Source organism: Cynocephalus volans, chromosome 5 (assembly GCF_027409185.1).
Source record: "Cynocephalus volans isolate mCynVol1 chromosome 5, mCynVol1.pri, whole genome shotgun sequence".
Taxonomy (NCBI): domain Eukaryota; kingdom Metazoa; phylum Chordata; class Mammalia; order Dermoptera; family Cynocephalidae; genus Cynocephalus; species Cynocephalus volans.
The window spans coordinates 46,698,481-46,723,325 of NC_084464.1; the positions used below are offsets into that span (position 1 = coordinate 46,698,481).

Genomic DNA, 24,845 nt, shown 5'->3' on the forward strand with positions numbered 1-24,845 from the left:
GTCAAGGGTCCAGATCCCCATACCAGCGCTGCCAAAAAAAAAAAAAAAAGAATATAACAGTTTCCCTGAAGATTAAGGTAGGATACTTAATAATGGGGTCCCACCGTGACACTCTGTTCCACAAGATGAACAAAACACAACACATCACAGTTTGAAGAATGTCACATTTAAAAATATATCCAAGAGGTAACTAGAACTCTAGTGATAATAAGAGGAGAAAGAAAGAAAACTAGAGGGAAAAGTTCCCCACCTCAGTATTTATGCTGGCATGAATTAGAGGAGGAGGGCTGGCCCGTTATCTCAGTTCGTTAGAATATGGTGTTATAACACCAAGGTCAAGGGTACGGATCCCCATACTGGCCAGCCGCCAAAAGAAAGAATGAGGAATTAGAGGAGGAATAGATGATGTTTTTCTTTGCAGACCTAGGAGAGATGAGGTATAGTTAGTAATAGGAAAGCTGTGGGGAGAATAAAGGAAAATCCCAAAAGGGAGGGACTGTCAAAACAAGTGAGCAGCTATAGTGTACACTGTAGAGCTGCCTCTCGGCTTAATGCTGGCATCTTTTTATTTCAGTGATTTTTTCTTTTTTTTTTTTATTATACCCCTTCCTTTTAGCACAACTGCTCATTTCTTTTTGGCCTCTTCTGATCTTGTCTCACCTGGAGTTGTGGTTTATGCAAGTTGAAATTGGATGAATGTTCAAGCTTATGTCTTTTTTCACTTATTGTTAATTTGTTAACCCTCCTCCATTAATCCAGATGGTCTTCATGGTTATTGTCTAAAACATTTAAACAAGCATTGTCATGTAGTAGCTCTTGTTTTCTGTGCAATCTTTTTGTGGGATGAATTACGAAGATAGGTTATTAGATCTCAAACCCAGAACCTTTCCCAGTAGGGTTAAGCATTGACAGATTGTTCTCTGGAGAGCCTGGAGCAACCTCCAGTGCTGTCAGCAGTGCACACTTGTGCCTGTTTCTCTGCCTTGCCAGTTTGATTGTTGGATTTTTAAAAAAATTAATAGACCTTATTCCTTAAGCAGTTTTATAGAAAAATTGAACAGAAAGTACAGAAAGTTGCTATATACTTTCAGTTTCCCCTATTATTAACATCTTGCATTGGTGTTGTATATATATGTATTTTTTTAACTTTTTTGTTTTTAGATTTTGGTGTGGTAGATTTGTTATCATTGATGAACTTGTACTGATACATTACTATTAACTGAAGTCCATAGTTTACATTAGGGCTCACTCTCATGTTGTACATTCTGTGGATTTTGTCAAATGCATAATGTCATCTATATGTCATTACAGTATCAAACAGAAGAGTTTTACTGCCCTAAAAAAATCCCCTGTGCTCTACCTATTCATTCTACCCTCCCACACCCTGAACCTCTGGCAACCGCTGATCTTTTTATTGTCTCAATAGTTTTGCCTTCTCCAGAAAGTCATATGTTTGGGATCAGGTAGTATGTCGTCTTTTCAGACTGGCTTCTTTCACTTAGCAATATGCATTTAAGTTTGCTCCATGTCTTAATGGTTTGATAGCTCATTTATTTTTATCACTAAATAATATTGTATGGATGTATCACAGTTTGTTTATTGAAGGACGTCTTGGTTGTTACAATTTTTGGCTATTTTGAATAAAGCTGCTATACACTTTTGTGTGCAGGTTTTTCAGTGGATATAAGTTTTCAACTCATTTGGGTAAATACCAAGGCACATGATTGGTGGTTTATATAGTAAGGGTATGTTTGGCTTTGTAAGAAACTGCCAAACTGTCTTCCAAAGTGGCTGTACCATTTTGCATTCCCAACAGCAGTGAATGAGAGTTCCTGTCATTCCACATCCTTGCCAGCGTTTGGTATTGTCAGTGTTATGGACTTTCATCTCCTAATAGGTGTGTAGTGGCATCTCATTGTTTTAATTTGCAGTTTCCTAATGACATGATGTAGAGCATCTTTTCATATGTTTGTGTGCCATCTGTATATCTTCTTTGTTGAGGTATCTGTTCAGATCTTTTGCCCCCCTTCCCCTCCTTTTTTTTTTTTTTTTTGCAGCTGGCCAGTATGGGGATCTTTTTTGCCCATTTTTTAATTGGGTTGTGACAGCCTGTGCCTGTCTCCCAGCCTTGCCAGCATTGACTGTTGTATTTTATACTTTTACTTTGATTTTTGGTGATTTGATAAGTTTAATATCATCATGATTATTCTTTCTTGTTCTTTAATTATAAATGAGAATGAACCTATTTTTTATTGTTTATTTACTGTTATTAGTATTTTTTGTTTGTATAAATTCATATTGTAGCCTATTTGTCCAGTAGGAATTTGATATTGTTCTTGGCTGTTTCTGTGTGTCTGTGTTTTTAATATACTTTATGTTTAAAAAAATTTTTTTTCCTACAGTTGACCCTTTTTTTTAATCAATTCTTCTTTCACTTGACTTTCTTTTATTTTAAAAGTCCAGAACTAAAAAAAAAAAATACAAAACTATCTTCTCTTCCTAATTGGGATCCATTTTGATGAACTGATGAAATAAAAATCTAACCTTTTTGTCTCAGGGTGATGTTTTTAAATAACATGAAACTGTGATGACCCAGTCCTTCCTGATGTGGATGGAATATTTTATTTTCAAATAGCCCTTCTCAAGCCAGTGGTGACCTCAAGCTGAATTCCAGAAAACAATTCAGATGTAACTTCATCATATCTATGCTAATTTGCTTGTTGGTGTAAAGCTTATCCTGGGGATAATCCTTCCAAAAGGTCTTCTTCTGGACTTTTCTTTTCATGGACTAAAGGTGAGTTTGAAACCCAGCTATGATTGCTGTGTTGGGTGTTTATAAACTAAGGTGTTAAAATTCAATTAAATGGGGCTGGCTGATTGGCTTAGTTGGTAAAGGGTGGTGCTAACAACAGCAAGGTAAAGGGTTCAGATCTCTGTACCAGCCAGCCACCAAAAAAATAAAATAAGTAAACAAATAACATAAAAATCTAATTTTCAGGCATACATTTAATTGAATTTTCTTTTTACTTTTTTCTTTCTTTCTTTCTTTTTTTGTTTTTGTTTTTGTTTTTGGTAGCTGGCCAGTATGGGAATCCAAACCCTTGACCTTGAGTTATTTGTTTCAATTTAAATGAATTCCATTCTGTAATAATGGGGTCTGTATTTTCATTGCTCTTTTGCAATTAGAAATAGTTCACTTTGCCTATTTAGTCCCTTTTCTATGATTAATTCAAATCTGTAAACTTGCAGTAGCCAAATAGGAACCTTACTAAAAAGTGATTTGGGTTTTTAAAATCAATGTGCCTTTTGTAAAGAGATGCTTAGCTGATGTTTTAACTCTGTGTTGCGTTAATGCGAGTTTCTGTTACTAATTTCCTGTTTTGTCTTCAGTGTTTAGAAACCCACAGAAACAAGCCCATTTCAGTAGGTTTTTTGGTGTGCGTTGAGGTCTTTGTCTATAGTAACAAATACTAAATTATTTAACTGCAGCTCTTACAAATCTGGTTCTTGTTTGCCACTGTCTCCGTTAGCCTTCACCCCTCTCAAACTAATGTTTCCCTGTCCTCTATGAGAAGTTTTCTGTGTTTACAAATGAGGGAGTTTCTCAGTGAAAATTGTCATTTTTTTTTTCTGGTCAAAGTTGAACATTTTTATCTTTCCAAGCAAATATTTTGGTTTTTTTTTTTTCTTTTTTGGCTTCTAAATACGTTGCCCTCTGGGCTGACTGAGGCAGAGTACAGAAATCCTTATTCCAAATGTCCAGGCAGTTCTGGTTGGCAGAGTATGATAGAATAGCAAGCAGGTGCCTGTAGTCAGCACAGCCCAGCTTGGGTGTGGATCAGATTAGATCTCAACCGTGACAAAGTAGAGAAACACAAATACTGTGGCTTCTTTAATTTCCTTTCACATCCCTTATTTTTCTGCTTTGAGGAGGCCATTTAAATGCATCTTGTTTCATGGAGGGATAGACCTAAAGATTTGAAGTCTTTAAAAAGTTTTTCTAAATATTATCTCTCCCCAATAATTACAATTTTTATTTTTACATTAAGAAACACATTAATGTATTATGAAGCCAAAGGGTTATTTCCTGCATCAGAACCAAATGGGTTAAGTTCATTTAAAAGTGCAACAGAACTGGGCTTGGTGCTAGTTCTGGGGAGGTCAGGAGTGCTCCCTTTCAGTCTTGACCTTTTGTCATCATTCTTATCTCACCTCCCCATCACCCTCACGCAAGTCTGTCTCTTCCCTATACCCAGCTCAGGTTGTAGCAGAGCTGGTAAACCTTATACCCTCCAAGGAGAAAACAGAGCTGCTCCCTACTACCCCTCCACCCTTTCTCAGAGTCTCACAGGAGTTATGAATCTGAAGTGTCAGGTATGGTCAGGAATGCTCAGGTACAGCCATCCCGAGGCAGTGACAAACCTCTCTTTGGCTCTGCTTATGTCACTGTTGTTAGTTTGGTGCCGGCACAAGAGGATTCAGAGTAAACCATTAAAGGAATGGGAGAGAAAATGGCAACCAGGACACTGGCACATGCCTGGCAGCCTTGAAGCATCCTCCTTACCTCCTGCAGTCAGGCTTTGTTGGAAGGCAGTTTCAGAGATTGGGAAAGGCTAGGGAGCAACAGTGGGCTGTTTTAAAAGTTTATATTATGAGCCTTAAGGAAAGAAAAGTGAGTGAGTCGGGGTTATTTAGCCTGGATGCGAGAACATGCAAAGGAGTAGAGATTTGTTTTCTTTGACTCTAAGAAGGGTTATTTTGGGAAATGTGGCTGTTTCCACTGTGGGCAGATCAGAAAGGACTGGGTTTAAGTTACAGCGGGTGAGATGGTAGTGTTTTGAGTGCTGACAGTGTGTGGGTCACAGTGGATTAGCATGAGGAAAAAGTGTGCCAAATATTGGAAGGTACGGACTCTGCAGCCGTCAGCCTGGCTTTGAAACCTAACTTCAGCACTTAGTAGCTTTGGGACCTTGGACAAATTACTGTACCTCTGAGCCTCAGTCACCTCATCTGTAAAGTGGGGATAATATACCTACCTCCTCATAGAGTTATTTTTTTTTAATTTTAATTTTTTTGTTTTAAAAAATGGATACAAAATCATTGTACGTATTTATGGTGTACATGTAATATTTTGATATATGTAAAAAATGTGTAATGATAAAATCAGAGTAATTGGGATATCCATCGCCTCAAACATTTGTTTTTTCTTTCTGTTGGGAACATTCAGAATCCTCTCTTCTAGCTATTTTAAAATATACAATAAATTATTCTTAACTATAGTCACCCTGCTGTGCTATAGGACACTAGAAGTTATTCCTCTTTTCTAATTGTAATTTTTTGTTTGTTTTTTGGAGGCTGGCTGGTAAAGAGTCTGACTGTAATTTTGTGCCCATTAACCAAGCTCTCTCTATCCACCTTCTCCCCTACCCTTCCCAGCCTCTGGTAACCACTATTCTACTCTCTATTTCTTCTTTTTTTTTTTTTTAAAGATGACTGGTAAGGGGATCTTAACCCTTGATTTGGTGTTGTCAGCACCACACTCTCCCAAGTGAGCTAACTGGCCATCCCTATATAGTGATCCGAACCCGCAGCCTTGGTGTTATCAGCACCACACTCTCCCAGGTGAGCCACGGGCCGGCCCTCTACTCTCTATTTCTATGAGATTAACTTTTTCAACTCCCACGTATAAGTGAGAACGTGCAGTATTTGGCTTTTGGTGCCTGGCTTATTTTACTTCACATGATGGCCTCCAGGCTCATTCATGTTGTCGAAAATGACAAGATTGCAGGGTTTTTTTTATGACCGAATGGTATTCCATTGTATATATATACCATATTTTTTTATCCATTCATACATTGATGGACACTTAAGTTGATTCTGTATCTTGGCTGTTACGGATAGTGCTGCAATAAACATGGGAGTGTGGATAACTTTGATGTACTGATTGCCCTTTCTTTGAATGTATACCTAGTAGTGAGATTGCTGAATCATTAGGTATTTTTATTTTTAGTTTTTTTGAGGAACCTCCATACTGTTTTCCATAATGGTTGCTAAGTTACATTTCCACCAACAGTGTATAAGAGTTCCTCATAGGGTTATTATTATTATTATTATTATTATTATTATTTTTTAAATGGGATCCGAACCCGGGGCCTTGGTGTTATCGGCACCGCACCCTCCCGAGTGAGCCACGGGCCGGCCCGGGTTATTATTTTTTTAATATTATTTTTTTACATTCTATGATTTCATGGAGCAGTTGGGAGGGAGGGGGAGGGGGAAAGGGGAAGGGAATGGGATGGGATGGAAAAAGGAGGAAAGAGGAGGGGTGGGATTGAGGCTGTGTCACACCCCCCATTCCCACAGGGGAGACCAGGGGGCTTCCAGTGGTGGCTTAGTCATTGCCAGGCAGGGTGCAGATATCAGGGGTGTGTGGCAAAAGTCCTTGCCCCCCACCACCCCAGCTCAGGAACCCAGGGCTCTTCTTGCTGCAACTCGGTGCTCATTGCTGGGCTAGTTGTGCGTGTTGGAGGGGATGTGGCTGAGGCCCAAGGTCCCCACCCTCAGGACTGGTTGCAGGTGTTGAGGGGCATGGCTGAGGCCCCCAGCCCTCCTCCCTTGGCTTGGTAGCCCAGGGGATTTCTGGTCCTTCTAGATGTTATAGGTGTTCTTTGGTGAAATGAGACCTTTACTAGTTAATATCAAACTTTGTCTCTGGTTGTGGGTACTTTGTTGTCTCTTCTCACTGTGTGACAGAGACACAAAGATTACTCAGAGCCCAAAGAGGCTGCACCAAGACAACTCTCTCAAGAAGGGAGAAACAACGTGCAGCCCCAAGTCGGTATTTGCTTCAGCTTTTATTGTAAAGACAAGGAAATACAAGAGAAAAAACAACTTAATCAGTCATTTATCAAAGGAATAAAAAGAAATTGGCTATGGGGCAATCTCTGGAAAACATCTTGAGAAACAAGATGACCTTAATGTTCTTAACTAATCTAGCAGAAACTATTTGCTGTTTTCAGCGCTTAGGTTCTGCATAAATGCATTTAGGACTTTTGCCCTTTGTGCACTCCCTGTTCTTTATCAAGCCTATGTGCTCCCATGCTTTGTTTTTTATTTCAGTTCTGTGTTGGATTATTTGCTGTTCCCACCACTTAAACTGTGCTCTGGAACTAATTTGTTGTCCTTTGCTTACTTCTAAAATGAGGGAATTTCCTGTGAGGACCAGTATTTGAGCTCTGTGGTTGAGCTAAATTGCTGCTTTGCTGCTGATTCCCTAGGGAAGGTTTTTTTTTTGTGCAACTCAGGTTTTAATGGTTGACTTTATAGGTACTTCCAGGTTTAGTGAAATCTGGTGCACCTGGGTTGTGTAGAAACACTGGTTTGGGCCTGAGTCTTTTCATCAAACTGCGCCCCATGCAACTCTGTATTCCTGTCCAGTCTCCTCTGAGTGGTCCTGCACTGATTGGGAGGCAGATCAGCTTTCCTTGCTATGCCCCAGTGTTCCCCTGGTGGTCCCGTCTCCCCCATCGCCTGTGCTGCAAACACTTCTCATGGGACAGGCCATGCGCTGGTCCTTTGAGATGACTCACCAGCCTCTGAGTGGCTCCTTTTTTTCAGTTGCTGTGGCTCCTCGCTCCTATGTGGGTCCATGGGAACCCTATTAGTGGTATTGCTGGCCTGGAGGCCACCAAGGCCCCCTTCTCCCCTGCCGCCTCCAAGCAACTCATCCAAAGGGCACAGCTACGGCTTTTGTGGCTCCTGCTCTGTGCACTCAACATCTCCAGCCTGGAAACAGCTGGGATTTGAAATGGTTGGAGGGGTTTTTTCTTTCTCTCATAGTGTGTTCTCCTGCCTTCATGCACTCCGTTAGTCTCTCCTCTTCTTCCCTGAGCTCTAGCAGCCCCAGCTTGGCTGTCATTGCTTTTTTTATAGTTGTAAATTGGTTGATTTGTGGGAGAGAGTGACACTGGGGACCATCTATTCTGCCATCTTGACCAGAAGTCCCTCATGGGGTTATTTTTAAGATTAAAAGAGTTAATATAGATAAAGTGTTTTGAACAGTGGTTGGCACATATTAAGGGGTATATAGGTGATAAATATAATTAGCATAAGCAGTGGGAAGGATCTTAGGGTCTTCTGGGCCAACACTTCATTTTACAAATAAAAAGGCAAACATAAGAGATAGAATCAAGTTTAGAAGCCAACTCTGTAGACTTCTAGGCTGGGGCTGTTGCCACCATTCCTGGCTATGTTTTAGAAATACAGATTGCTTCAAAACCATTTCCCTTAAGGTTCTTCTTCCTTCCCCTCCTCCTCAGAGTCAGTATCTTTAGAATACTTCCTATGCACCAGCGCTGTGCTAAATGCCAACATATGTGACCTCATTTAATCTTTATAGCAACCTGTGAAGGTGCCACTATTATTATCATTTTTTTAAGAAGTGATATCTCAGGCTCTGAGAGGTGCATTTACTTGCCCAAGGCTACACAGTTTCTAGAAGTAGAGTCTGGATCGGAAACCAAGCTGTCTGACTCCAGAGCCTGTGCTGTTAACCACACCACTGATTTTCTGTGGAAAGTCCCAATGGACTGCAGACATGCTAAATTAAACCAACCATTGTTGCAGGATCCATAGGGCCCAGCCATAAAGATTTGAGGCCAATTGCAATCCCTTTTCTTTTTCTTTCTTTCTTTTTTTTTTTTTAAATGTAGCTAGCCAGTGGGGGGATCGAATACAATCCCTTTCTTTTTTTTTTTCTATGGCGGCTGGTTGGTATGGGGATCCAAACCCTTGACCTCGGTGTTATCAGAAGTACGCTCTCCCAAGTGTGCAATCCCTTTTCAACCAGCAGTCTGCTTTGTTTCTAAACCTGGGTCTGTCATGTGTCCTTGTTTCTGATAGAATGCTTTTACACTGAAACAGGCTACCAAAAGAATCTCTCTGATTAAGAGAATGAAAGTTGAAGGTCATGGAGCAGACCAAGAAAGACCAGGACCAGAGGTTTTGTGAAATAGGGACCATGTCGGGGTTATCAGGGCACTGAACCCTTTTTGGGGTCACTGCCAGGATTCTAACAGACCAGAGAAGATGAGTCAGATATCAGAATTCCCACCTTGACCAGTGGTTCTTTACCTTTAATCCTTGTAAGGCTCTGGATGACAGCCTTGTACTCCCCTTTCTTCAGAAAAATGCATAGGCTCACACACCTAAAAAATATTTTGGGGTACTTCAGGGTTCATAAATTCTCCAGCTTTAGGAACCTCTGTGCTTGGAAGCATAGTAGAGTACTTAAGAGCACATTCTGGATCAGGTGGCCTAGGTTCAAATCCTCCTCTCCCAATTATTAGCTGTGCAACCTTGAATAAGTTACTTAATGTCTTGGGCCTCAATTCCCTCAGCTGTAAAATGAAGATAATAGTAGTATTTAATTATAGGGTTGTTGTGAGAATTACATGAGTTAATATTCCTAGTATGTGGTTAACTCTATAGTATTCACTGTTAGTAGTAGTAGTGTTGCTATCTTTGGAGCTTAACCCATTCAGTAAATGTTTTTGGACAGAATGAATGAATAATTCTAGTTGGGATGCCAATCCTGGGGTGTTGCATATGGGCTGTAGTTATGCCAAGATGTGGATCCACTAAACCCTTAGTGTTGCCAAAGCCCCAACTGGTCACTTTGGCTTTAAGCAGCAGCATCTGCAATGACATACAAATATCCTTCTCTTTGGGTGCCAACATGAAAACAGTTTGGGTAGCACCAATCGAGGATGTTAGCTGGTAGGTCATGAGAATAAAGTAGGCCACATTCCAAGTCAAGGAGAATTCTGTGGATGGGTGGCAAAAAGAATCTTAACCACTGAGATTAAGAGAGAGAGAGTGAGAGCAGATGCTCTGGGTTTCCTGCAGGCCTCACAAGTGGGGTCTACAGCAAGAGTAGGCTTCACACCTTGGTTGATACAGAGGAAGTCCTGCCAGCAGGAAACTCGGATCTTCCCACCTCACACAGAATGACCCCTTGAGTCACTCCAAGAGGATCTGTGGAGAGCCCACAGTATAAGGTACTGGAGGAACCACTATGAACCAGAAACCATACTGGAGCCCAAAGTCTTGTGTAGGTAATGAACATTAAACAGATAGAGATAAGTACTAAAACAGGTGAGCCCAGGGGTTTGAGTGCTAGGAAGAGATGGTGCCCAAGTCTGCAGGAATTTACAACAGGACCCAGCCTTGGCTGCATAGTGGACTCTGAGGGCAAGGAAGCTATTGAAAAGTTTTGGTCAAGGAAACGGTATATTTAGGTTTGTACTTTTTCTCCCCCAGCATGTTTGAAAATGAATTGGTTACAGGCAAGAGTTTATCTGAGGACATAAATTATGAGGCTCTTACAGTAGTCAAGAGGTGAGAGGTGATACTTGCCTGAAATGGGTACCTGGATTTTTGAGGAGGAAGGAGAACTCAAGGATGGCCTCACCAATTCTGGATGGATGGAGGTGCCATCCCTGGGATAGGGGATACTAGAAGTAGAACAGGTCTGGATAGGGGGACATTGCAAATTCTGTTGGGGACTTGTTTCATTTGTGATGCCTGTGGGGTGTTCCCTGAGGATAGTCAGCAGGGCCAGCGGATGTTTGGGTCTGAGCACGGGAGAGATGTTGGGATGGGCAGAGAAAACCAGCAGCAGTGGGGTTGGCTGCCTGCCTTCAATGGGGCTCCCTTCTAAAGGGAGCAGGTTTACAAGTAGATTTTGATCAGTAAATTCTTATTTTATAACCAGTTTGACTGCCATGCTTCTCTTCTGTGCTCAACTTTTAGAATTCCTAGATATTTTAAGACCTTTTCATAAAAACTAACAGTTCTCTACTTTGAAGAATGTGTCTCTTTCTTCTTGGCTGGCCTCCTTCCCTGCATGTCCTTGCAGTGGGAGGAAGCTATGCAACTCATAATGTGACACTGTCCATTTTCTCAGATTTGTGACCCAGAAGGAAATTTCTGACCTCAGCCGTGGCTCTTGGTTCTGGCCAGAAACCAGCTTCATGTCTGAGTGCATGAGCAGCAGTTTGCCATGGAAAGCTTGGGGCTACAGACGGTGACCCTCAGTGATGGGACGACAGCCTATGTCCAGCAAGCTGTCAAAGGTGAGTATTTATGGGGACCTCAGAATCCTGCTCTGTCCCTTAGCCTCTGGAAAGGAGTGTCCTCTTTTAAGAGTCTCACCACCACCCTGCCCTCCTACCTGCTCATTCCTGCCCACCAACACAACTTGCTGTGCATGAGAATCTCATGTGATGCTTGATGAGAAGGGAACTCTTTCAAATAAAACGCTACCTCTTTAAAATAAAGTACAAGCTAAAAAGATCACACAACCCTAGCTTTAGGAGCCAAGACTTCTCAAAAGCAGAGTTCCTTACATGTAGTGCATAGTTCATAAATATTTCTGTAATGGATGAGCACAATGCAAGTTATGACTTCCTGCTTTTCACATATTCCCTGTTCCGTTTCTGACTCCCTGTTTAAATCTTTCTCTTGTCAGTGCTTTTTACAAGCAGTTCATCATCTTAATTCAAGTTTAGGCACTCTATCTACTGAGCATCTACCATGTACAAGATACTCTTCTAGGTTCAGAGGTGGACACCCAAACAGAGATCTCATGCCTTACTCCCCACTAGGGGTTGCCAGATATAAAAATACAGGGCACACAGGTAGATTTGAATTGCAGATAAATGACAAATAATTTTTAGTGTAGCTATGTCCCAAATATTGCATGGGATAAGAGCTGGCCGGTTAGTTCAGTTCATTAAAGCATGGTGCTTATAACACCAAGGTCCAGGATTCAATCCCTGTGCTGTCCAGCCAGCCCCGAAATGAATAAAATATATATTGCATGGGAAAGACATGTATAAACATGGGATTAAATACTAAAAAATACTAAAATAATAACACTAAGTACTAAAAAGATTTCATTGATCTGAAATTCATATTTACCTGGACATTCTGTATGTTATCTTGCAACCCTACCCCCACTCTCAAGGAACTTAAATCAAGCAAGGTAGATGTGGATTCAGAAGAGAATGTTCTTAGGGCTGGCCCATGGCTCACTCAGGAAAGTGCAGTGCTGATAACACCAAGGCCACAGGTTCGGATCCTATGTAGGGATGGCCGGTTCGCTCACTGGCTGAGCGTGGTGCTGACAACACCAAGCCAAGGGTTAAGATCACCTTACCGGTCATCTTTAAAAAAAAAGAAGAGAGTGTTGTTGAGGGCAAGTCTGCAGGCCAGGGACACTCCTCCTTTCTTGCCAGCATTCTCAGGCATGCCAGATGGCATTTGCATCTTCCTTGGACAGCACTGGGCAAGCACTGCCTCATTCCTACTCTTCATTTGGCCTTTTCTAGACTGCTTAAGTGACACCATCCTCATGACTGTATTAGCATTGCAACATTGTCCTCTTTCATTTCGATGCATTGTCAAAATATTTTTCTGTTCCTAAGTTTACAGATAAGTTGTTTATTGATTTCGTTTTAAATTGTTTTCTGATGACAACTAAAGAGGCCCCTAAATCTCATCAGTAAGATCTTTCCGTACAGCAGTGTGTGGGGGTGCCTTCTGGAAAGGTTTCTTGTCAAGAGCTGTCTTTGATGTGTGGATTCTCACTGGTTTCGTTCTCTTGAGAATGAAACTTTTGTAGAATACTTTTGAAGCCTTAAACCCTCTGTTTACAGAATTCCCACCATGGATCTTGCCCCTCTGGTGCCTTCTCAGTGGGATGGAAGAACTTAGGAGCTTTAAGTAGGGCTATATTTACTCCTTGGATCCAGTTAGTTCCTGTGCCTCAGTCTTCCACTGAGAATGAATGGTTGAATGAATGAATAAAAAGCAAGTGACCACAACTGGCCTGAGAAGGCCATTCTTTTTCTATATCTTCCCTTCTTATGTCTTGGTCTCTCTGCCTCTTTTAAGTCTTTCTCTTGTCACTCTTTCTGACTCTGTTCTCTGCCTTCTCTATAATATTATAGTGTGTGCTTACACGCACACACACACACACACACACACACACACACACACTCACAACAGATTTCCACTCCTTAGGGTACAGCTAGCCTTCAGGGACTAAAACCACAGTGTCCTGAAAGGCTCCTCCGAAGCTTTTTTTTATGTGGGGGGAAGCGGGTACTGCAGGCCAGTATGGGGATCTGAACCCTCTGAAACTTTTGACTGTGGCACTTTCATCTCTTTCAGAAGGCATCTCTGTCTGGGCCCAGCTTAGCCAGCAGGCAGCCTAAAATTTTATCAGACTCATCTGTAATTAGGGTGAGCATGAAATGTATCATTCAAACCTGACTCTTTTGAGAGTGGATGAGTGTGCCATTAATAAATGAGCTGGGGCTGTCCTAGGCAAACAGGGACCTGTGTCACCTCTCTATAGTGGGCTACAGCACCCCCATCAGTCAGCTTTTCTCCCCACCTGCCTCTCCCCATTGTAGTCTCAGTTGTTAGAGGAAATTATAAGTTAAAATTTTTCCTCAAACAACTCTTCTCAACGTACTGTTTTCTGCCTTGAAGCAATACCCACTCTGCTAGCAGTAGCTCTGCTGGATGCTTTCAGAACCACTAGTACTCGTGCCCTTGTCAGGACAGATAAACTGTTAAACTGAGGGTAGCCTAGTGCTCTCCGGGTGGGATGGAAGAGAATGGGTCCCTCTCCCTTCATCTCAGCTGCCTTTCCTACTTCTTACCTTTGTCACCACCTCACCTGCCTTTGGCTGGGTTGTAGGACTGTTAGTTACTGACCCCAGAAGACTCAGTTTGGGGACAAGTTTGGAGATTCCTCTAAAGGGGAGATATCAGCAGAGAGCTAAGCTGGAAGTGGCTGCCTGGTCCTTTTCCCACATCATAAGAGATCAAATTCCTAAGCCTGAAACTTCTAAAAAAAGGAAAAAACAAATCAATTGTCATTAATTCTTCAATCTCCCTCTCCTTTCCTTTCTCCCTTCCTTTCTTCCTTCCTCCTCCTCTCAGACTCACTGGACATAGGGAGGGACCATCTAATTCTAATTTTAAGAGCCTTTTAGAAGTGTTTTCCAGTAAGGTAAAGGAAGAGTAATATCTTAGGAAATCTAGAGTCTTTTTAATTTTTACACTGCCTGTGTTGCCTTAGGTGAGTCAGTTTTTATTGGAAAATTGAAAGTATCAGAGATCACTGAAGGAAATATTACTCAACAGTGGCAGTAGAACAAGACCTAGAAGGACACATTAATAGTGGCAGTAGAACAAGACCTAGATGGACACATACATAGCTCCCTATTGGGCTTTTTTTTTTTTGGCAGCTGGCCAGTACAGGGATCTGAACCCTTGACTTTGATTTTATAACACCATACTCTAGCCAACTGTGTTCCCAGTGTTTAATATTCATTAAATTATTTAATCTTCACAGCAACCCTATGAGGAAGACACAGTTTTTAATCTCCATTTCAGAAGAGGAAACTGAGGCACAGAGAGGTTAAATAAGTTCCAAGGTCACACAGCTATTGAGAGGTAGAGCTGGCTTTCAAACTCAGAAGGCTTGGCTGGTTCCAGAGTCTGTCATTTTTAACCACTATGCTATGAGTCTTGGCACTCTGCCATAGTGAGAGACAGGGGAATATATTTTGATTTTGTTAGTTTGAGCTATATCTGAATTTTGACCCATTGTTGTTTTTCTAGGTTTTGGGACATCTTTTAGTCTCCATTTAGTTCAATCTCAGCAACATACTATGAAGTTGGGAGTCCCCACTTTGCCAGGCATGGATAGAATAATAAGTGAAGTTCCTCCTCCTGTGAGTGATAGGAAGGGAATCTGTTAGGAATATAGGGTCCTGCATGGCAGGATGTTTTCATCCTCGGTGCCTCAAGGCCCAGGCCTAGGAAGGCAGGGAGTGAGGGAACACAGAGAATGTTACCCATGCTTAAACCTGCAGGGACTCAAATAGGCCTCTCCTACAAACAGGTAAGTGTCTTGTATTAGTTCGTTTCTGTTGCTTATAACAGAAATAACTGAAACTGGGTAATTTGTAAAGAAAGAATATTTATTGCTTATAGTTTTGGAGTCTGGGAAGTCCAATGTCCAGGGAACGCATCTGGTGAGGGCCTTTGGTGGGTGGTGACAGAGTGTCACATGGCAGATGGCTGAGGAGAGAGAGTGAACTTCTCACGTGCTCTCCTTTTAAAGCCTTCAGAACCACACCCATGACCACCATTAAACCATCAATGGATTAATCAATTCACCAGGGCACAGTCTTTGCAATCCAGTCACCCCTCCAAGGCCCCACCTTTCAACTACTACAATAGGATTTCCCACCCTTTTACCACTGTCACAGTAGGGATGAACCTTCCAATACATTAAACTTTGGGGGGACACAATTCAGTCCATAGCATTCCACCTCAGCCCCTAAAATTCATGTCCTTTTCACATACAAATACATTCATTTCATCCCTGAAGTCTTGATTTGTTTTGACTCAAAAGTCCAGAGTCCAATCTGTGAAATCAAAACAAATTATCTACTTCCAAGATACAGTGGTGGGACAAATATAAGGTACATATTCCTGTTCCAAAAGGGAGAAATAGGCCAAAAGAAAGGGGTAACAGGTCCTAAACAAACCCAGCAGGGCAGGCATTAAATCTTACAGCTGGCAAATCATGTACCTTGACTCTATATTCAAAGTCCTCTGCACACTGATGTGGGGATTGGGCCCCCAAGTCCTCAGGCAGCTCCACTGCTATGGCTTTCCTGATCTCTGGCCATGCTTTAACTCTCCCAGGCTGGTGTTGCACACTGGTAGCTCTACAGTTCTGGGATCTCCATGGCAGTCCTGCTCTCACAGCTGCACTAGGGATAGCACTGGTGGGGGTTTTCTGCTGCAACTCTGACCCCACATTTCCACTAGGCATTGCTCTAGCAAAAGTTGCATGCAGTGATACCACCCCCATGACAGATTTCTTCCTGGGTCCCCAGGCTTTTTCATACATCCTTTGAAATCAAGATGGAGAACCCCAAGCCTCCATAGCTCTGGCCTTCTGTGAGCTCGCAGCCTTAAAACCACATGGACGCTGCCAAACTTCCAGCTTGTATCCTCTGAAGCTGCAGGTCCAACTGTACCTGGGGCTGGTTTAGCTACAACTGAGCAGCCAAGGTGCTAGTGCTGAAAGCAGCCTCCCAAGATGGCCCTGGGCAGTGAGCACATGGAAGACACCTCTGGCCTTCCCCCAAAACCATCCTTTGTCACTAGGCCTCTGGGCCTGTGATGGGATGGTGGTCTGGAAAACTTGTGAAATGCCTTCAGACCTTTCTCCTTTTCTTTTAGCTATTAGCTCCTGGTTGCCTTGGAGCCATGCTAATATCTTTAGCAACCAGTCCTTCCTCTGCACCCTTGATTTTTCTCCTGAAAATGCTCTTTCATTCTCTACCACATGGCCAGGCTGCAAATTTTCCAAATCTCTACACTCTGCTTCCCTTTTAATGGTAAATTCCAGCTTTACATCATGCCTTTGCTGCCATAACTGAGCATAATCTGTTACAAGTAGCCATGCAGCTGGGGTTTTTTTTGTTTTGCTTTTTTAATATTTCATTTTATTTTATTTTATTTTATTTTATTTGTCATTTTCGTGACCGGCACTCAGCCAGTGAGTGCACCGGCCATTCCTATATAGGATCCAAACCCGCGGCGGAAGCGTCGCTGCGCTCCCAGCGCCGCACTCTCCCAAGTGCACCACCATGGGGTCGGCCCAAGCCATGCAGCTGTTTGAATGCTTTGCTGCTTAGAAATTTCTTCTGCCAAATATTCTGGTTTATTTAAGTCCCACCAACCACAAAGTACTAGGGCATGGATACAGTGCAGCCAAAGTGCTTGCAAGTTCATAGGAAGGTTGTTCTTTGCCCGTTTCCAATAATCCACTTTTTATTTCTGAGACCTCCTTAGAATGGTCTTTATAGTCCATATTTCTATAAGCATTCTGATTACTGTGATTTAACCAGTCTCTAAAACATTCTACACTCTCTCCTCACCAGCATTTAGGCTTTTCCTAGCCTGTTCCTCCAAATTCTTCCAGCCTCTGCTCAATACCCAGTTCCAAAGCCACTTCTACAGTTTCAAGTATTTTTTATAAGAAACAACCCACTTTCTGGTGTCAATTTTCTGTATTAGTCTGCTTCTGTTGCTTATAACAGAAATACCTGAAACTGGGTAATTTATAAAGAAACAATATTTATTGCTTACTGTTTCAGAGGCTGGGAAGTCCAAAGTCCAGGGAACACATCTGGTGAGGGCCTTCTTGGTGGGCAGTGACAGCAATGCAGAGTGTCACATGGCAGATGGCTGAGCAGAGAGAGAGCGAGCTTCTCATGCACTCTTCACCACTCCCATTTCCACCATTAAAGCATCAGAGGATTAATCCATTCACCAGGGCACAGTCCTTATAGTCCAATTACCTCTCCACAGCCCCACCTTTCGACTAGCACGATAGTACTTCCCACCTTCTTAACACTGTCATAGGGGTGACTAAGCCTCCAACATATTAAACTTTGGAAAGATAAAGTTCAATCTGTAGCATGTCTCTTAGTCCTCTTTTGAGCCTGGCCCATTTCTCTCTGCTTCCACCTGCACAGGAGAGAAGCTGCTTGAAGGGCAAGTAATCCAGCTCGAGGATGGGACCACCGCATACATTCACCAAGTGATGGTACAGAAAGGTGAGGGCACCCCAACACACCCCTGCCAGTGGAGAGAGGCCTGGCTGCCCCCACCAAGGGACTGCTCCATTGCACTGAGCTCCAGAGAAAGGCAGGCATTGCTCTCATTACAGAATCTCTCTCCTTTGAGGATGGGCAGCCTGTACAGCTGGAAGATGGAAGCATGGCCTACATACATCACACACCCAAAGGTAAGGTCACCATCATTATGACTAGTGGTGAAGGAGGGGAGGCAGAACTGGCAGAAGTTAGGGGATGGAATGGCACACTGTGTGGGCTGGGGTATGGATATAGGAGCTGTCATCCCCAAGGTACATATGTGCTCATCTGCATGAGCAGTCTTGCCCACTTTCCCTGGTGCAAACCACAGGAACAGCTGTTTCTGCCCCCAGGTGGCTGAGCCTTGGAGGTCAGTAGCATGGGCCTTGATGGTCCCTTTGGCTCAAGCACATCCACAGAGTAATCTTAGGGCTTTAAATAGGACCCAAGGACATCATCCAAGACTGGGAGAAAAAACTTACCAATATTTAAAAATGAAGTTCCTAAGATACTGAAGAATAATGACATTCCTTCTACAAGTAGTTTCTTGAACAACTACTGCATGCCAGTCACTGTGCTAGGTGTGGAGTTTACCAGAGAACATAAAGTAAGACACAGTCCCTGCTTTCCTAGTGTCTAGTGGAGGAAATAGAAGTGAAACAAGCTATCACCAATGAACTGATTGTTACAGATTGGGGGCCCAGGGAGAGCTGAAGGATAAGGTGGACTTAGCTAGGGGAAAGGGGCTGGCTGGGAGGGTTAGTGCTCCTGACAGAAGGAACAGCATGTGCAGGCCTAGAGCTGGGGGGAAGAAGGAATGGCATGTGCCAGGAATTGCTAAAAGCCAGAGTGCTGGGAGTGAGGGCGGAATGGGTAAGATGAAGCCAAAGAGAGAGGCAGGGCCAGTGTGCACAGGGCTTGAGTGTCAGGTTAAGGATTTTGAATTTTATCCTAAAACCAGTGGAAAGTGTTTAAACTGTTTAGGTAGTTAGGTGACACAATCACATTTGTGTTCTGCAAAGATCCGTCTGGATGCTGTGCTGCCTGGAGGGAACTAGAGGGGCGAAGGGTGACTGGTTAGGAGGCTCTTGTGGTCATCTAGGCCAAGGTGATGATGGTCCCCTTTCAGTTCCTCAAGGAGCTTGTGAGTTCCCAATCAGTGCATCTTAGGAGAGGCAGCCCCAGAAGGAGGGCCAGCAAGAGTGATGACCAAAGTGATGGGCTGAGAGAAACTTGATACTGAAACCCTCCTTGGTGTATGTACCTCTCATTAACTTAAAACCAGAGTCCCAGCTTATCTCTTCCCCTCGTGCAGCATCAGGGCTAACCATGTGTTCCCTGCAGAGGGCTATGACCCTACTGCCCTGGAAGCTGTCCAGCTGGAAGATGGCTCCACTGCCTACATTCACCACCCCATGGCTGTGTCGTCGGACAACACCATCCTGGCTGTGCAGACAGAGGTGGGCTTGGAGGACCTGGCAGCAGAGGACGACGAAGGCTTCAGTGCAGACACAGTGGTGGCCCTGGAGCAGTATGCCAGCAAGGTGAGCACACAGAGCCTGACATTGTCCGTTACTCTCTGGACAGCGGGGCCTCTCCTGTCCAACACCTCTTGGCCTTGTCAGAACTTCACCTCTCCAAAGGACAAGGGCAACCTTGTGCTTGGGCATGGCCTGGGCTACTCTCTATGCCCCTCATCCCCAGCTCTCCTGACTCATCACTCACATATCATCGTCCAGGGCATGCATCACAGCCTAGCTGGGGCCGCTGACAGCTCTTTATACTCATGTGTTTATGCTGTCTGTGCAGAAGGAAGACTGGTGTAAGAAACAGTAACATCCATATGGTGGGAAGTTAGGCCCAGTTTCACTTTGGCTGCTGTAATAATCCTCTGTGCTATCTGGGAAATCCCTTGCCAATGACTTTTATTAGTTTTCCAATCCACTGAGGTCACATGCTCTTGTATTTATTTCTTCTCTGCAACTCATTTAGTCATTTGGGAAAATAACCTCAGTGGGCAATGACGAGGGAATGTGCAACAGAGCAGCTGGAATTCTTGGAACACAAGGCCCACACAGTAGCTCAGCTAAAGAGAAGGGTCCTGGCTCTCCAAACATCAGTTAGTCCAAGTTCTCTCTCCTGGAACTGTGGTCCTGCCTGCAGGGGAAACAAGGGTACAGAAATCTATGAGCTTTCCAAATTGGGGTGCTCCTTCTCTAGACTGGACTGCAGAACCTCAGGGTGGATGTGACAAAGCTTCCCGAAGTACCAGTTGTACCCAAGGATTGGGGAGGAGTTGTTTTTATAATAAAACTAGTGTGGCTGTATGGTAGAGGAAAAGAGGAAATCATGTCTTTTCAAAATGATACTCAAAACTTTATAGTAGGCCACATTGGGCTATGCCCACTCCCACCTCTATTCCCCAAGGCGTATTTTAGAGACCAAATTTGAGACTTGCTGCTGGTGGAAAGAGAACTGGGCTTTATTTAAATCACGAGCCCTGAGATCTGCTGCTACCTAGTCCAATCTTGGGTGAGTTACTCCCCTCCTAGGCCTCAACTTATTCCTCTCAAATACAATATGATGGGACCAGATGATCTTAGAGGTCACTTCTAACCCTGATGTTCCTTGATTCCTCGATTACCCAGGGTGGTAATGAGACATGGGAATGAAATTTGAGCTCCCAAATGGGTTAGCCCGTCAAGCAGGCCCGGCCACCTGTAACCCTCTCTTGTACCATCCAGCTGCTTAAGTGTCCATGAAACTTTGTTAGCTGCTCGACCCCTTGATCTGGAGCCTGACTAGATAGACCTTGCTGTGAATTTGGCCTTATCCTTTTGTCCCCTGCTCACCATGACTTCCAGAGTTCTGTTTCAGGAGCTCCCCGAAAGACCAAAGTGTGATCCTGCAGCCTCCCAGAAAGAAAGACTAAGGGAAAGTTCTACCAGGACCCTGCCCAGGAAAGCACAAGAGCAGTGAAGGCTCCCTGTGGCCAGAGGCTGGTGTGAGATGGGTGGCTTTAGCAACATCAGGTGCTGTGTTTAGAGCTGAGACTTCTAGGGGGACCTGCAGTCCCCCTCCCCTAGGTGCTTCTGGTCATGGCCACTGCACTCTGGGCCCCGTGCCCTGCCACGGGAACCTGAGTGAGCTCATCAAGTGCCCTTGCTAATGTCCCTTCTGAGCACAGGTTTCCCACTGGGAGGCAGGGGGCCTCTCCCATCCTCTGATGGGAGGGGTCAAGAGTTGCAACTCCCTAGGTATGTGATTAAAAGGGGAGTTTCTGGGACTTAGCCTCAAGTGTGGCCATTCAGATAACCTCCCTCCCTCCAGCCCCTGTGACAGTTAGTCCTCCCTCTATTCATCAGAGATGGGTGGTCACTCTACATGCCCGCCCAATTTCTTCTGCAGTGTGCCCCAACACAGCATGTTCCCTGTCTGTCTGGATATGTCCTTTTGCTTCAGAGGCCTGTGGCAAGCTTAGCTCTGTTTATTGGGTTTTAAGCTGCCAGGGGTATCCCACCCCTGCCCTCCCTTCATTGGGCAGAATACATATAGGGACCCCTAGATTTTTTCCTCAGGTTCTGCATGACAGCCAGGCTCCCCATAATGGCAAAGGGCAGCAGGTTGGAGACAGAGCATTCCGCTGCGGCTACAAGGGCTGTGGGCGCCTCTACACTACTGCTCATCACTTAAAGGTAAGGTGGCTGGCAGACAGCTTTCAGTTCTGCCATCTTCTCTTCCAGGCTGTAGTTCTACTTTTCCACTTTCATTGGAACTGGTCACTGCCCTCAAGTTGTGCATTACCTGCTGGAGGGAGGAAGATATGAGTGTACAGAAGTGTCAGCACAGGGGGCTTTAACACACGTGAACAGTGCAGGAGGGAAGAGAATCAGGGCCGTGCAGAGAACCAACCAAGGAGCCACGGTCATACTCTTATCTCTGAATTATGTGATTGCTTTTCCTCCCAGGTGCATGAACGAGCTCATACGGGTGACCGTCCATACAGGTGTGACTTCCCCAGCTGCGGGAAGGCCTTTGCCACAGGTAATCTACCTGAAGATCCAAGATGGACCACTTCCAGTTGAGGAATCAGCTTTGGGACCTCCCTGAAGGGAACCCAATACTAGGCTGCCTCCTTGGAGAAACTACTGTTAAAGTGCTCTGACTTGCAGGGTGCCCTCCCTGGAGGAAACCCTGTTACAGAAGTGAAAGGGGGACTGGCTGGTTAGCTCAGGTGGTTAGAGCACAGCCTTATAATACCAAAATCATGGGTTCGGATCCCCATACCAGCCAGCTGCCAAAAAACAAAAACCCAAAAAATAAAATAAAAAATAAATAAATAGCTTAAAAAAAAAAAAGAAATGAAAAACAGTATGGTCCAGGCCAACAGAGGAGCCTGCGGGAGCTGGTGGAGAGACCCTGCCTCTTATGTAGGGTAGGCCATTACATCTCTCTGGGCTTTATTTTCCTGTCTGTGAAACAAGGACCTTTAGCCACAGGTTCTGGAGGATCCCTCTTATGCTTATGTTCTGGAATGGCTTCAACTCCCTAGAGAGGGAAGGAGGGCAGGGTGGGCTTTCCTAGCCTCTTTTATCTCCCCAGGCGGGGGTGGGATAGAGGCAGACATGGGCTTCTTGAGCCATAGGAGGTCTGGAGCCTCACGGAGCACAGTTAAGATGGAGAGTCCCAGAATGAGGTGGACAGTGGAGGATAAGGCCCTACTGGGTGCTCCTCTCACCCCTGCCTTCTACACGCTGACAGGCTATGGGCTGAAGAGCCACGTTCGCACCCACACTGGTGAGAAACCATACAAGTGTCCGGAGGAGCTATGCAGCAAGGCCTTCAAGACCTCAGGAGACCTTCAGAAGCATGTCCGTACCCACACCGGTATGCAAGGCCCTGCCCACCCCTACCCCATTCCCTCAGCTTACCTTACAGACTTAGACCTGGAACCTGGTGCCATCCCCTTCTTGCTCCAGCATGGCCACCCTTCCTGAGCCACACCTCACATACCCCATCTGCACAGGTGAACGTCCGTTCCGGTGCCCTTTTGAGGGCTGTGGCCGCTCCTTCACCACGTCTAATATCCGCAAGGTACACGTGCGCACCCACACAGGCGAGCGGCCCTACACCTGCCCAGAGCCCCACTGTGGCCGTGGCTTCACCAGCGCCACCAACTACAAGAATCATGTGCGCATCCACACAGGTGGGCCAGCTGGCACACGAGGACCACCCTCTGAGGCCCCAACCCCTCCACCATAGGCTTCTGATGTGAGACCCATTCTCACCTCCAGCTCAGAGCCCTTCTTTGCTGGCCCTTCCAGGCTGGCCTGGGGGTGGGGGATCCCAGAACCACTTTGACTCGCAGTGAGTGGTTCCTCCATTTCCAGTTAGGGCCAGTCTGACAGGTATTGCAGCCCCCTCTGGGGCCACTCTGCTCCCTGCCACCCCTCTACACCCACCCTGAATTCTCCCCCTCCGGCCAAGCTCCCCAAGAGACCAGGGTCAAGAATGATGGGGAAGAAGCAGGGTGAAATGTCACCTTCACCTCCTCACCACATCCACTGTCCCTATGATTCCTGTGTGTTCTCACCCTCCCCAGTGTTATGTCCCTTGCCCAACCTTCCATGTCATCTCTTAGCCATGTGTGTCCCCCCTCTCCTGTTGCACCTGACAATTTAGTCTTCCCTGCTTCCTGCCTTTTCTGTTCACCACTCTCAATCCTCCCACCCTCGACCTTACCATCCCTCAATGCCCCCCACGAGCCCCAGCCTGGCCCCGTTCCCTGTTTCCCCCTGACCTTGTCTGTGGGCTCAGTGGTCCCACACATACACCCTCTCTGTTCCACTGGCCATGTTCCCCAACTGTCCATTCAGGATCTTAGGTCTCAGTCCCTTTCCCTCCCTCTGGCTCTACCTTCACCCTGACCCTCCCCACCCCTGCCCCTTAGTTTCCCCCTTGCCAGCCCCAGTTCCCACCCTCCTCACAGCCCAGTGTCCCCAGGGGAGAAGCCATATGTTTGCACGGTGCCAGGCTGTGGGAAGCGCTTCACCGAGTACTCAAGCTTGTACAAACACCATGTGGTGCACACACACTGCAAGCCCTACACCTGCAGCACCTGTGGCAAGACCTACCGGCAAACCTCCACCCTGGCCATGCACAAGCGCAGCGCCCATGGCGAACTGGAGGCCACTGAGGAGAGCGAGCAGGCCCTCTATGAACAGCAGCAGCTGGAGGGTGAGAGGAGTGGGCAGGGGGTGAGTGTGGGTACAAACCAGGCCTCCCCATGGCATCTGGTAGCAGGTGTCAGCCTGGGCTGTCTTCTCCCAGCCGCCTCTGCAGCCAAGGAGAGCCCACCACCCAAACAATCCCGCATTGCTTACATTTCGGAGGTGAAGGAAGAGGATGATGACATCCCAGCCCAAGTGGCCATGGTGACCGAGGAGGATGGGGCCCCTCAGGTGGCTCTGATCACTCAGGATGGTGCCCAACAGGTACAGGCCCTGGGAAACAGGAGTGGGGTAGGTCACTCTGGCTGGCACCCTCTCAACTCTCTGGGAACTCTGGGGAGCCCTGAAATTCTGACAGCTCCACCTCCTTCTCCATCCAGTTTCCTGTTGTAGCTTTTTGGACCTCAGAGAGCTGAGGATGAGGGGCCAAATTCTTACAACACAGCCCCTCCTCCTCCTCATGCTTCCGACTCAGTCTCTGGGACTTCTGGAGCACAGTTAGTAGTTTCCCTCTTAGAGGCTGACAAGTCCTGACCATCTGAATGAGACACTTGGATGTCCTTTTCAAGAGAGGCATGTTGATATAGGGGCCAGAACATGGAGTAGGATCTGGAAGCCTGGGGTCTAGTCCCACCAGCCAGCAGCATAACCTGACCCTAGTCAGCACCCATACTATAATGTGCACCTGTGCCTTATAGAGTTGTCATGAGAACAAACTTAGGTGAAGCCCCTGGACTGAATATAGAATTCTTCTAGTGTAGCCTCTCTTTGCTGTCTTGGACCTGTTTTGTTTGCTTGTCCCCCACCCCTTTCATCCCTGTGACATGAAGCTAACCTTCTATCTTACCAATAAGCT

At 45.2% G+C, this 24,845-nt stretch overlaps 1 protein-coding gene across 3 annotated transcripts in view; it reads left to right on the forward strand.

Annotated features, from left to right (window-relative positions):
• ZNF76 (zinc finger protein 76) overlaps window positions 1–24,845 on the forward strand; it is a 37,279-nt gene that overhangs the window by 9,928 nt on the left and 2,506 nt on the right. Inside the window, exons 2-13 of one of the 3 annotated variants that reach the window (XM_063096864.1) lie at window positions 2,636–2,794; window positions 5,490–5,622; window positions 10,967–11,135; window positions 17,640–17,720; window positions 17,834–17,911; window positions 19,104–19,303; window positions 21,338–21,454; window positions 21,728–21,803; window positions 22,521–22,646; window positions 22,786–22,965; window positions 23,763–23,996; window positions 24,090–24,253. In XM_063096864.1, the coding sequence (XP_062952934.1) occupies window positions 11,063–11,135; window positions 17,640–17,720; window positions 17,834–17,911; window positions 19,104–19,303; window positions 21,338–21,454; window positions 21,728–21,803; window positions 22,521–22,646; window positions 22,786–22,965; window positions 23,763–23,996; window positions 24,090–24,253 (1,329 nt within the window). In that variant the 5' untranslated portion in view covers window positions 2,636–2,794; window positions 5,490–5,622; window positions 10,967–11,062. The remainder of the gene's footprint in view (window positions 1–2,635; window positions 2,795–5,489; window positions 5,623–10,966; window positions 11,136–17,639; window positions 17,721–17,833; window positions 17,912–19,103; window positions 19,304–21,337; window positions 21,455–21,727; window positions 21,804–22,520; window positions 22,647–22,785; window positions 22,966–23,762; window positions 23,997–24,089; window positions 24,254–24,845) is intronic. The other 2 variants (XM_063096865.1, XM_063096866.1) reach the window with 2 other exon arrangements.